This window comes from Protopterus annectens, chromosome 5.part0 (genome assembly GCF_019279795.1).
Source record: "Protopterus annectens isolate FY-2018-M chromosome 5.part0, PAN1.0, whole genome shotgun sequence".
NCBI classification, from domain to species: Eukaryota; Metazoa; Chordata; order Ceratodontiformes; family Protopteridae; genus Protopterus; species Protopterus annectens.
The window spans coordinates 1,110,416,089-1,110,430,137 of NC_056735.1; the positions used below are offsets into that span (position 1 = coordinate 1,110,416,089).

Genomic DNA, 14,049 nt, shown 5'->3' on the forward strand with positions numbered 1-14,049 from the left:
CCTGTTGTAAAGGAGCATCCAACAATTTTGCTTTAACATGATCAGGCAGGGTTTGCTCTTTGAGCCAAGCATGCCTTCTTAGCACAGAGCCAGTTACAGCAGCCCTGCAAGAGGCCTCCAAAGAATCAAAGCCACATTGCAAAGTATGTTTTCCAACTTATTCAGCTGAATGTAATAAATCCTGTAAATCTTTATTTTCCACACAGTCAGAAATTATCATTTTCTGTTTAAGCAATCCCATGATATGCTGCTGGTATTTAAGCATATGCAATTGATAGTTTAAATCCCTGATTGCCAAGGTTGCAGAAGTGTAAACCTTCTTACCCCATCTATCCAGCGCCCTGGAATCTCTATTAGAAGGGGTAGGATTTTCAGCAGTAGAGGCCTTAATGTCCTTGGGACCCTGAGAAATGGTTTCAGGATCTGCAATACAATTTCTGAAAAGGAATTTGTGGGAGTCAGGAACCCTGTAGTATCTGCCGGAGGCAGAGAATCAGGAGCCATACTAGATTCTGAAAACACATCATTAACAATGTCTAGGACAGGAGGTATAGTCAAAGGCCTATGTTGAGGAAGAAGAAGAAAATCCCCAAGTCTCTTTTTAGATTCAGAGAAATCCTGACTTTCCCAGTGGAAATGTTCCCATAAGGTATGTAAAGTTTCCCCAAAAGAAAAATCCTCAGGGGGAGAAGCAGAAGGAATGGAATCTTCTGCATCAGAGTCCTCATAAGTAGATATAGACAAATCCGGTCATTAGAAGAGTCAAAAGAAATAGAATCCTGTTCAGAAGACTCTATCAATATCTTGCCTAGGCCTCTTGGGGGGGGGGGGGTTGGCTACCCCTGATCAGAGTACTTAAATCTACAGCCATTTTGATCATTTCTTTTTTAGGCATACAGGCCTACACGTGGCCCAGGCATCGGTTTTTTAGACATAGATTTAGAGTTTGGCCTTAGTTTTGAAGATGGCGTTGGTCTAATATACAAATCTATAGGCCTGAAAACACCCTCAGAAGCTGGTGCCTGCACAGAGGCTCCGAACCCATCTAAGGTAGACACATCCACGGGTTCATAATTGAAGCATCTCGTGGCAAACTGGACTCCAAATGGGTCTCAGTAGAGGACTGCGAATCAGAAGTAGCAGGTATCAGGGGCTGCAAAAGCGCCTCAGAGTACCGGCAAACTGGCGACTGGCTTAAGAGAAGCGTAGTCAGTTTTGGACCACGACGGTCTGTCTATTTCTTTGCGTTTTTTAGGCATTCTGGTAGTCTGATTGCTAACCGACATTTCTGGATAATTAAAGTGTGATTCAAAATATTTAGAAGCAAAAATATACAGACGTTTAATAGTGCGTTGATTAAATTTAGCACAAAACCGACAGCAACGTACGTTGTGGTCAGGGGCTAGGCAAGGAATATAGTACAAATGAAAATCCTTATGAGGTATTCGTTTCCCACAAGTAATGCAATTATTAACTTTTACTGACATCAGTAAGGAGCAAGAAAAAGTTTCCCCAACGGGGTACTTAGCTTTTTAGTTGAAGACTTCGGTACTGAAACTCGAAAACGAAAATTTCAGGAGACGGCCGACCGGCACTTGCAAACTGCTTCAGCTTCAGGCACCGCGCGGCAAGAAAGACTGATGTAATGGCATCGACTGTATGTTTTATACCCGACGACCTGACGTCATGGAAGAAGGGACAGCAACCGACACAGGACCCAAGACTTTGTTAATCAGGCCGACTGAGGGCAACCTACCAGCAGATTACCCAAATGTAATGACTGCAACAGTGAAACACGAAGAACATCAAGCGCAAACACAAACTGAGTGTTTGAAGTTTTAATGATTCTAGTAAGTGTGGCTATTAATTGTTTGAAGTTGAACAAGTTTATGGATTCAGTTGGGGAAGTGAAATTTATCAGTTGCCAGTCTATATTTAAGTCTCCCAAGTACTACAGTTTCATGGCTAATTTGTTGGGATATCCAATACAGGATGTTTTCAGCAGTATTAATGCTATTCCCTGGTGGTATATATATTGCTGTTAAACGTACAGTTTTCCTATTGGTGAGTTTTAGGAGTGCTATTAGAAGTTCAGCACATTGTTAAATGTGGGTATTTCTTGCAGAAGGTAGGTAATGGTTAGAGAATTTTTATATACGATTGCTACACCACCTGCACGCTTGTTTTGACTGTCATGCCTGAGTATATTGTATCCAGGGGGTGATCTCATTATCTTTTTTTTCTTTTTTTAACCACAGTTATTAGTTAGTTATTAGTCACAAAAAAATTATCCTATCAAAAGACCATAATAAATTTAACTTTTTTTTCCTGTAGTTTAAGTATGGATTATTGTTTCCCATGCCTTTAGGCCAAGGTGGTGCAGCAGTTAGCGTTGTCGCCTCACAACAAGAGGTTCTCCCATACGATTCTCAGCTGGAGCGCCTTCTGTGTGGAGTCTGCATGTTCTCCCAGCGGTCGAGTGACATTTAAAGACATGCAGGTAGGTGCGTGTGTGAATGGGTGTGCCTTCTTTGAAGGTTGGGCATCGGGCTGGCAACTCGCCACCGTAAAAATCCACTGCCAATCATTAGCGGACCGGAGTTCCGCTGGGACGACCCCTAACTGGGAAAAGCAGAGAGACATTACTATTGTTTCCCATTCCTTTCAACTGATGTGATAATTATATGCTTTGTATACTGGATGCTTTGCATTACAACACATTATAGACAGGTACTGAAATTTTAGATGAACCTGCAGTGTGAGACACCGAGATAAAAAGCTATAACAAAGTTCATTGCAGCACTGAAAAAAAAGAATGTGTGTGGTCGCCATGAGTGGTAGAAGCGAAACTTCTGGTACAGTACAGTATAAGCTCCTTTGCACTTCCTTACAAGTATCACTTCTACTGAGCACGGTGACCATGCACATTTTTCTGTTATTAATTTGGACTTCTTGTTCTTTTTGAAATGTATAGCTTTACAAATGTTCGTATTTTGACAACTTCCTAGTTTTCCAAGTAAAAACATAAGTATTAAAATTCCTCGATTTTGACCTTTTGTCCATGACAATGTTTGGCTTGCCTATTTACTGATACGACACTTTAGGAGATAAAATTAAAGATTACAGTTTTACTGTTGCTATGATAATTTTTCTAAAGAATAATAAGTTGCTAAACAAAAAACTGTGTATACTTTTGGAATAGGGTGTGAGCTGACATTAGGACACAGCTGCTAACAGTGTGGCAACTGCTATTGCAGTTACATAAAGACACCCTTTATTGTGTTAGTTTAAAACGACATTTTACTGGAAATTCTGTTCAGGGACAGACTCCAGTGTTTATTTAAGAAGACAACTGGTTCTAGATGACTGTCACTGCTGAAGAAGTGACACCCCAGACCCATGTGCCAAAATGGGGAAAAGGGGTTATGGATGAACTACCTCTCTACTTGCATGCTGGCTGAAACCACATCTGAAGGCTGTGTCAGGTAGGAATTCCCCTCCTCAGAAGTAAACAAATGGAATAATTTACCTCATTAGCATTTTCAAAGTAGCCAACTGCATAGACATGTCTCGTCAGACTTTGATTTTTCTTACATAAAATGAAATACTTCTAAGCACATTATCAAAGTTCCCGAATATTACCCTTTTCTTAGTGATGCCCATATGTTACTATTGCACAAAGCAGCTCTCTTTTACCATCGCTTTTCTTTCAGTTCTTTTCCAATGTCTTTCTTAGTGTGTCCATTGTGATTTTTTTTCTTCCCCACCATTGGAACGCTACTTATCCTTTTCATCAAGTGTGTTCAACATTAAACTTCCTCCATGTATAACCCATCCTTAAATGAGTCTACACACTTCGCACACTATATTTTGTTTTGCATGTATCTGCACTTACAGGAAACTATGTTATTTTGTTCTGTCCTCATTTTCTATCACCTTCTTTGCACATTCTTTGCTTCTGGACTGTGGTTATTTCTTTACCTGTCCTACTGCCTATTCATATGATGAAAGGTCAAGCAATAGACACCTTGTTTCGTTTACAATACTGTACATTTTCAGTATTTCTTTAATCAGGTTTTCAGTTCTGAAGTTCCGAAGCGGTCTCGGGTTCCAGATCTGCGGTAGTCAGGGGCTGCGTCGGAGCCTCACTGAGGACCGGAGACCGGACCAGCCGAGGCCTCGGAATCTGGCTTAGGCCTGGGCTGTCTGTCCTTATCCTTGCGTTTTTTTGTGCAGGCCGGTAGTCTGTTGCTCCGACGGCATACTGTAGTTAAATTTTCTACCAAAGTAGTGTCGTGCAAAATCAAAGCGCCTTTTAATAGTATGCTTATTAAACCTAAGGTGTTGAGAATTCTGTGGATACAATTGTAGTGACGTCGTGGTCTGGGCCTAGGCAAGGTATGCAATAAGAATGAAAATCCTTATGAGGTATTTGCTTCCCACAAGAAATACAATTGTTAACTTTTTCTGACATCGGTCTGAGGCAAGAAAAGTTTCCCCAACGGGGTACTTAACTTTATAGAAGACTTCGGTCTGAAATTCGAATTCGAAAATCTCAGGAGTCGGCCAACCGGCACTTGCGAACTGCTTCTGCTTCGGGCACCGCGCGGCAAGAAAGACTGAAGAAAATGGTGTTGGTTGCATTATATATACCCCTGGCGCACTTGACGTCAGGGAAGAAGCGACAGCAACCGATGCCGGACCAAGACTTTGGAATTCCGGCCGACTGCGGGACTGCCTGACGACAGGATAACCCAAGTGTGATGACTGCAGCAGGGTAACACGATGAACATCTCATCCTTAAATGAGTCTACACACTTCGCACACTACATTTTGTTTTGCATGTATCTGCACTTACAGGAAACTATGTTATTTTGTTCTGTCCTCATTTTCTATCACCTTCTTTGCACATTCTTTGCTTCCGGACTGTGGTTATTTCTTTACCTGTCCTACTGCCTATTCATATGATGAAAAGTCAAGCAATCGACACCTTGTTTCATTTACAATACTGTACATTTTCAGTATTTCTTTAATCAGGTTTTCAGTTCTGAATGTGGATTTTTGTAATATTAGTCACAACATGAGAATGTAACTGTTCGATCTAAGTGACATTTTCATCTGCAAATTAAACATCTCAGTACTGCAGTACTTTCTAAGGAAGGAAGAAGCATGGACCAGGACTGTGGTGCATATATAGCTTAGTTGACAGCAACCACCGCTATCTTCCTCAAAGCTATTTTTAATTGCTACAGCCATGTGCTGCTCAAATTGCTAACTACGAAGCAAAAGAAGAATGTGAAGAAAGTGAAGGAGAATGAAAACATTTGTATACTTCACTGTCTAATCCTTATGCTTGGCAAACATGCACAAGTTCCGTTCTTTAATGAGTTGCATTTTAAATTATTAATCACACACAGACCCATAAGCTAACAAATACCAAACTGCCTAAAAAAAACTAACTCCTAGTTACCAAATAAGAAGAAACAAAAAACAGACATAATCCACCCTAAAAGTTTGGCAAAGCAATACTGACATGCCATTCTGAGTGACATGTCTACCACCACAAGTACACAACACAAACACCTTCCCTCCACATCCCTGTAGGACACAGCCCAAGTTTCTTACAAAGGGATACCATGCACTCCATTATTCACTCCTTTGTTCATCCGATCCCAACAATTTCAATCCCAGCCTATGCCACCATGTGCACAATTTGAAAGAATGTGACAACAGCAGTTTGTGATATGAAAACACAACACAGACAGTATATTACTGAAGAATGACAAAAAATGAGAAAGCGTTTGTATTTGCTGTGTAGTACAACAGAAGCAGTGCAACCACTGAAGGACCACAGGAGGATACAGATGACAATTGTATCCACAGAATTCTCAACACCTTAGTATTTTAAGTGCTGTTTCATCTTTGGTTATGTGAGAAGCATAGAGAGAATTTAAGTCACAACAGTTATTGCTTCTGCTGATGACATTTTTTTCTGATTCTGTTATCTTGTACATACTAGTTTTTTCCTATTTTTTACTGTAAGAAGGTCCTCACTGAAGAGGGGTCCAAATGGCCTAGACTAGTTCACTTGCCCGTTAAAACAAACGAACAAAATATAACAAGTCTAAAGATGGCAAGTATCAAGCTGATGACTTAAGGAATAAGGTGAAAGAAAGTAGCAGGGTGAGGATTCTGGAGACGTGAAGAAGAAAATGAGGATGCATGTGGGTGTCTCATTGTTCTTGCACTCTCTCTTTTCATCTACTCTTCGTCATAACTACTACCTCTCTGTCTCAGTAGTAAAACCTCAGTGAATCTCTCCCCAGCTACTTTCTTCTTTTATTTCAATTAATGCTGTTAACTCACCCACATGGCAAATGTTTTCAAGAGGTTCTTATCTGGGGGGTGTGTGTGTGTGTGTGTGTGTGTGTGTGTGTGTGTGTGTGTGTGTGTGTGTGTGTGTGTGTGTGTGTGTGTGTGTGTGTGTGTGTGCCCATCCTGCGGCAGAGTGGCTTCCTCTGGACTCCTGGTTTGGCAGCAGTCAGCCACCAAACAATGCCTTCGTTCGGCAGAGTCTCACTTCTGTTTTACTCAGAACTCTCACTGGTATACCTAAAGAAGTTTCACTTAAAAAAATAAATAAAATATACATTTTATATTTTAAACCAATAGTTTGTTGACAAACATAACAATGGAAGTGTCAAACCTGGTAGCAGATGGTGAGTGAAGGGATGTCACATGAGATCTATCCATTGGGCAACACTAAAATAATGATCAAGTTAATGTCCTTAGTGAGTGCGGCCATAATAGTTTGGTTCAAGACTGCTAAGAGCTAGTAAAAGCATACAGTGTTGGAGGACTAGGGAGTGGTTGAAACTAGCAAGCATGATGACACCGCTTGTCACAGCAATGAAATAAATGCAATCGTATTTACATTAATCCTCTTGTCTTTCAGGTTTTCCCGTTTAGGGGTCACCACAGCGGAACTCCGGTCCGCTAATGATTGGCAGTAGATTTTTACGTGCTGGCTTGCCGGGCCTAACGTACAACCTTCAACGAAGGAACGCCCATTCACGCATGTCGCCACACAGAAGACGCTCTGAGAATCGAACGGGCAACGTCTAACTGTGAGGCGACAATGCTACCGCAGCACCACCACCGCAGTAGTTACACTGACATTAATATTTTACAAATAAAAAAATCTAATGACAGGCTGGCAGGCACATGGCAACAAAAAGGGTGGGTGAAAAGTACTTTTTTTAATATAATAACAGGAGCATAGTACATATATTTAAGCCACAAAGAAATGAAGACATTAACATCTGTTTAAAGCAGTCTCTATGAATATTTACATTTCTGCAAAATAATGTTAACTCCTTTTAGACAGCGCAGACTTGGGTTTATAATTAAAAATAGGCAATTAAAACATTCAATCGGACATACACAGGAGCAACTGATAGTAGATGAACTGAAGATATAGAACATTTTACAGAATGTAAGTATTACATTAGCATCAACTTTCACTGGCAGAAGCAGCAAAATCACTGGAATGTCAAACAGTTAACAGATGTGTGAAAGGAAGTTAAGCCAATTTTGTACATTTAGGCCACACAGAAATAAAGGCTTTAACATTTTATAGCAACTAGAAAAACTTGCATTCTTCTACGACGGCATATTATAGTGGATTGCCAATCATAACCAAGCTGTTAATGTGTTCAAGACGCAACAAATTCACTTTGAGAATGATACCTCAAAGGTGGATTTACTTATTCACCTTCTCCACTTCTGGAGCACATTAAGAAAATTGTTATGATTGGCACCTCAGTCACAATTCTTTGTAAAACATGGAGAGTTTTCAGTTGTTTTGATGAACTACAAAGCAAAGAAAAAAAAAAGGACCGTACTTGGTGTCTGACAGTTAAAAAGTCTCACATAAAACATGCTATCACCTAACAGCAGCCAAAAGCAAAGGGCACCTCTTATCAACCAGCAGCTTTAAAAGTTTGACACTTTGCTCTGCCACACTTCAGTTGTCTGCATAGCAGTCTTAAGTGTGTTACAGTTTTCAAAGCTGTCTATATGGTTCTGATGTAGTTCTGCAGTGCTGTGGGTACAGTAGTGCAAACCTCCCTAATCATGTTATTTTTTTCTTAATTTCAAAATGTTAATCAACGCATTCTACATATTACAGTTATGTGAATAATTCTCTTTGACAGCATTGTATAGGGCTTTACCAATTTTAGTTTGAATCACTTTCCTCTGAATTATGTTTAATCTGTTTTTTTAAAACTGAATGATATGTTACACACAAAGGACAAAAAAAACAGTCAAAAATGTTTATACAGGAAGAGGGCATTATGTCTCACATCCCCAGCTCCAACAACTTAATGGTTGCACAACAGTGGGGGAAGTGGAAAAAAATAAACACACAGACGTCTATTACAACCAGAGGGACTGCTGTTATCAATGAACTGTATTCGTTTTCAGCTAACCACGATCAACACAATACCAACAAAAGCTACACACTGAAACGTCATTCAAGAGAGTGTTGGATAGCCATGGTGTAGGAGCTATCAGTTCATAATATCAAAATGTTACTAAAACATACAATCTGACAAACATTGAGTGATGGAAAAAGTACTAGAAGTGGAGGTATAACAATACCTTATAACCCACTTATTACAACTGCAGTAATTTTTACAGACAGAAAACGAATGTCAGGAGTTTTAGGCACCAAGTAGCAAATGATGGTAGGTGAATAAAAGCCATAACTGTGGAAATGAAAATGTTACATATGGTTCAAATCACAGCCAACATCTGAGAGAAAGCTCCAACCACAGATCAACTTGATTTGTTCTGGATGAACAAAACTTTGAAGATGTAACTGTAAAAACACATTAAGAGATATGTATCATAGTACCTCTAGTACAGACTACACCACAGAACTTGGAAAGTTTTGAAAAGTATAAACAAAGAGCTGTCATCACAGTGGCAAAACCTGCCACTGATCCATCACCTCTACCTAACACAGATGCAGACCTACAAAGTTGTTTGCACCCACTGGATGTGGTACAATTGTATTGGGAAAGTATTAATTATTCACAATTACACTTTTAAGCAGGATCCTTACCTGGACCAACCAAATCCCATCCTTGGTGTCCTCAACTAGTTCATAAAAATGCATCTCACCACTGAAATTAGTGCTGGACGCAGACTCTGAAGCCTCTTCCTCCTTAATGGCAGAGTACAGCTCCCCCTCCATAAGTTCACCTGCAAAGAAAAAAAAAAGAAACTTTGGTAAGGATGATGTTTAAAATGGTCAAAATCAAACATTTCTTAAACAAAATCTTTCATAAACCAGCGGACAAGTTTAGGTCAAGAAAAAAAAAAGTCTGCAATTACTGAGCAACAGTCTTACAATATTCCATTACCACTTTATTACAGGAAGGAGTTATCAACACCAGACAGTAATGCCAGTACATTAGATGCAGATGTAACTATTAATTTACAAGTTACAAAACAGTATTTTAATATTAAAAAATAAACCATACCATCATCTAAATAATTGTGCTAACAAAATGTCCCCAAAACACTGTATTAAGGAACTAGTTACACTAACATTAGTGCACACATGACACCAAAATAAACCTAGAAGTCAGACAGCATGGTTTGCAATCTGCCATTCCCCTTACCTCTGTTACAGAGCAACAGGTCATGTTTAGTCACGCCACAGCATATGACTGTGCGAGGGTACACACTTGACATCCTATGTGTTCGGGGTGGGGTGGTAGAAACCAAAGAAAAATTGTGTGTGTGTGTGTGTGTGTGTGTGTGTGTGTGTGTGTGTGTGTGTGCGTGCGCGTGCGCGAGAGAGAGAGAGAGACAGTGAATGAAAGAGAGAAATAGCCTTAAACAGATTACAATAGCCAGAAATTATTTCACTTGGTCACAAACATAACAGATGCCAACTTAAACTGTAGTTATTCTTGATGGAGTGCAGTCCGTTGACAAAAGTGATAGGCTAATTTTGTCAAATTATCACAGGTGAATTTGTGATATGGCTTGTCGATATGGTTATGAATGTGCAAGTGTGTGGGTGGAGGGAGAATTGCATGTGAAAAATAAATGCCATAGTCTTCACTAGTAGACAATTTATATAATTTTATCAAGAGCTACTTTCTATCAGAGGAACACATTCTACAGGGGCAGTGTGTGCGAAATGAGATGCCACTACATATATTTGTGGCATTTAATAAATGAAATCTAGATATGGAAAGTGTTTTGGTGGATTTCAGAATTATCAATTTTTCATTATGCTTTTACACAAGCTAGAGCAAACCATCAGATTCAAATCACAAAAAAGACATGTCCCCAGAAATCCATAGCTTGTACCTAGACATACTGGAGACACTTACCACTAAACCAAATACCGTACTCATGGGAGACTAACTACCCCCTCTTTAGAGTGGGAAACATACACTGCCTCATGCTCGCAGCAACAACGATTTCTGGACTTAACACAAATAGACATGACTAGATAGCGCACACATCCACTAGAGACTCAAACATAATGGACCCTGTTTTCATCAAAATGGGAGGCCGCTGCACCCACTCCCTCTAATGTCACGTGTTCACTGCTGAGGTCAGACCACAAAGCTGTCTCCTTCGATTTAAAACTCAGCTTGGTAATCCCAGCAAACGATGTAACGGTTAGGAATAAAGTAAAACTACACCCTATTAAGTGACAGTTTATCAAATTTCATTGCCCCACCAAGCCCTAGTTCACAACAATCTATGCGGAATTGTTCACAGAGACCTTGTAAAACGATGTAAATGGCTGTACAGAGGTTGTAGTACCTACTAGAAGTAAGCTCAAAACAAACTCTAAAACACACTGATGGATTCCAAACCTTAAGCAAAGTATACGTTTGTCTTTTTCGGCTTTTCCCGGTTAGGGGTCGCCACAGCAGAACTCCGGTCCGCTAATGATTGGCAGTAGATTTTTATGGTGCAGAGTTGCCAGGCCGACACTAAACCTTCAGCGAAGGCACGCCCATTCACACATGTCTTTCGGAGGCCACTCGACCATGGGTAGGACATGCAGACACCACACAGAAGGCACTCCAGCAGAGAATCTAACAGGAGAACCTCTTGCTGTGAGGCAACAATGCTACCGCTGTACCACCGTGGATAGAGCTCATAGGTAAAATCTGGTAAGGTAGACCAAGAGAAGTCAAGGGGCTGGAGGGAGGATAACCAGGACTGCAACAGTGAATACACTCGAACATCTACATTTACAGTAAGTGTACACAACTGTACTATGTTCTTCGTGTTTCACTATTGCAGTCATCACATTTGGGTTGATTCCCAAAGCTAAGGAAGGATGGAAGCAGTTAAAGAGCATTAGGGGGCTAGCAATCAGGCCTTGTAAGACTGCTGTGGCAAATCCAGCTCTGGATTTAGAAAAGACAGGCAGGTGGTAATGCTTGGCGAAAGTATGTACAGAGCTCCAAATAGCAGCTTCCAGGATGTCCCTGGTAGGGACTACTCTGAGAAATGCCGTAGAGGTAGATGCAGCCCTGGTGGAATGTGATCTTATCCCCCATGGGGTAGGTTTTCCATTGTGCTTGTAGCAGAAATGGATGCAATGGGTTATCCATTTGGAAATGGTTTGTTTTGAAATGGCCTTCCCCTCTGCCCCTGCAGCAAAGCTAACCAGCAGCTGGTCAGATTTCCTGAGAGGCTTAGTTCTGTCAAGCTGTCTGTGCATGTCCAGAAAATGCAGTATCATTTCCCCCTGATTTTGAGGATTACAGAAAAAAGTAGGCAAATGAATGGACTGGTTTAGAGCCACACTAGACACTACCCCTGGGCATAAAGGATGGATTAGTCCTGAGGGAAACCCTGTCCTTATGGAAGATAACGAAGGGTTCCACTGCCATGAGGGCCTGCAGTTCAGACACTCTTCTTGCAGAAGTGATGGCTAGAAGTAAGGCTGTTTTCCAAAAAAGGAATTTCAACTCTGCTGTAGCAGCTGGTACAAAGGGGGGGGGGGGGGGGAGTTTTTCCAATACAAAGTTAAGGTCCCAGGCTGGAGTGGGAGTTCTCCTGGGGGGGGGGCTCTTAAATTTTTGGCCCCTCTAAGGAATTGTTTTAGCAGGGGATGAGAGAAGAGTATTATAATGTGCTGAAATGGCAGAGCCATGAATCTTAATTGAACAGAAAGACAGGCCCTTGTGGAGCATTTCTGTTAAGCAATCTAGAATGAGGTAAGCTGGGCACCGTTGTGCCCATCCTCTGAACCTAGCTCCAGGAACAGTACCTTTTCCACACACACACTCAAGAATGGCATCCAGCACCTGGTTACTGAGGGTTATTAGAGGTGAGCTCAGGGAATTAGCCAGACTGCAAGGTTCAGGGTTTGAAGCTGAGGGTGCAGAATCTGGCCCACCTGCTGGGACAGCAGGGAAAGGGTCTGAGGCAGGTACCATGGTTGTAGCACTGCCAGACTGTGCAAAAGGGGTTACCAGTGCTGGCATGGCCAGTCTGGGGCAATCAGGATTGTCCTTGGCTTGTCCTGTTTGATCTATAGCAGAACCTTCCAGAGGAGAAGCAGAGGGGAAAGGCATAAATTGAGAGGCTTTCCCATGTAAATGACAGGGCATACACTTTCCAAGCTTGACTGTGGGGAGTTCTGGTGCAGAATTTGTTCAATTGGTAGTTCTGAAGGGAGGCAAACAAGTCTACCTCTGGTGTCCCCCATTTGTTCCTCAATAGCTTGAATATTTGGGTTCCAGTTTCCATTCGTGTGGGTCCGTGAGATTTCTGCTTAAGTCGTTTGCCAATGGATTTATTTTGCCCGACAGGAATTGAGCTTGCAGGTTCACTTGGTAGCTTCAAGGCTGTGTTCCACAGAGCCATGGCTACTCTGCAGAGTGGGTAGGAATGGGTTCCCCCCTGCTTGTTTATGTACCACATAACTGTGGTGTTGTCTGTGTCTACCAATAGTTGTCCTGAAAAAATAAGGTCTCTGAAGGCTTACATTTATTTTTGATTGATATGCAGGCACATCTGTTTTGGGCTCCATTTGCCCTGAATGCACTGCCCTGCCATGTGAGCCCCCCCCCCCATGCATAGTCTGATATGTCTGTTGTTAGGGTTTGGGAGGCAGAGGGTAGAGTGAAAGGGAGTCCCTTCTGGTAGCAGGCCTCTACCCACCAAAGGAACTCTGCCCTTAGACAAGGAATGATAGGAATCCTTGTTTCCAGGTCCTGAGAATGTCAACACCATAGACTTTTTAGACACCAATGAAGTTTCCTCATATGTAGTCTTGAATATGGAATTAACAGAATGCAAGAGGCCACGAACCCCAGGGCTTGCAGGATTTTCCTTGCAGATAGCTGGGTTTTTGTGGCCAGTAGGTTGTCAAACTTGTTTCTCCAGAGTGAGGAATTCCATCTGAGAAGTTGTGTTCAAGCTTGTTCCCAGGAATACAATCTGTTGGCAGGGTACTAGGTGTGATTTCTTCTCGTTGATGGTGTACCCCAGTGAGGTTAGAAGTCTCTTTACAAATACCAGGTGTTGTAACAGCAAGTCCTGACTTTTGCCTGAATCAGGCAATCGTCCAGGTATGGGTAAATCTGAATATTTCTCTGCCTGCAAAATGCAATGTCTGGAGCTAGGCACTTTGTGAATACCCTGGGCGCAGTAGATAAGCCAAAGGGAAGTGCAGAGAACTGATAGTGCAAGGAGCCCACCCTGAAACGTTAGGTATCGTCTGCAGGATTCCCTTATTGGGATGTGCAGGTAAGCTTCTTTTAAGTTTAGGGTTGCCAGTCAGGCACCCTTGGCTAGCATAAGAAGAATCTGTTGAAGAGTTAGCATTTTGAATTTTGGATCCATCAGAAAGGTGTTGAGAATAGACAGGTACAGGATAGGACGCCAGGAGTTTTCTTTTCTGGGAACCAGGAACAGTCTTCAATAAAAACTTTGCCCCTTTTGTTCTGCTGGGACAGGTTGAACAGCCCTGATACTGAGGAGAGAGAGCAC

General features: G+C 41.5%; 1 protein-coding gene across 1 annotated transcript in view; it reads right to left on the reverse strand.

Moving 5' to 3' along the window:
* Positions 1-14,049, reverse strand: part of RNF103 (ring finger protein 103) — a gene marked incomplete at its 3' end in the record, with an annotated part of 296,046 nt that overhangs the window by 219,401 nt on the left and 62,596 nt on the right. The window contains 1 exon segment of the mRNA XM_044070973.1: positions 9,131-9,270. Within this exon segment, the coding sequence (XP_043926908.1) occupies positions 9,131-9,270 (140 nt within the window).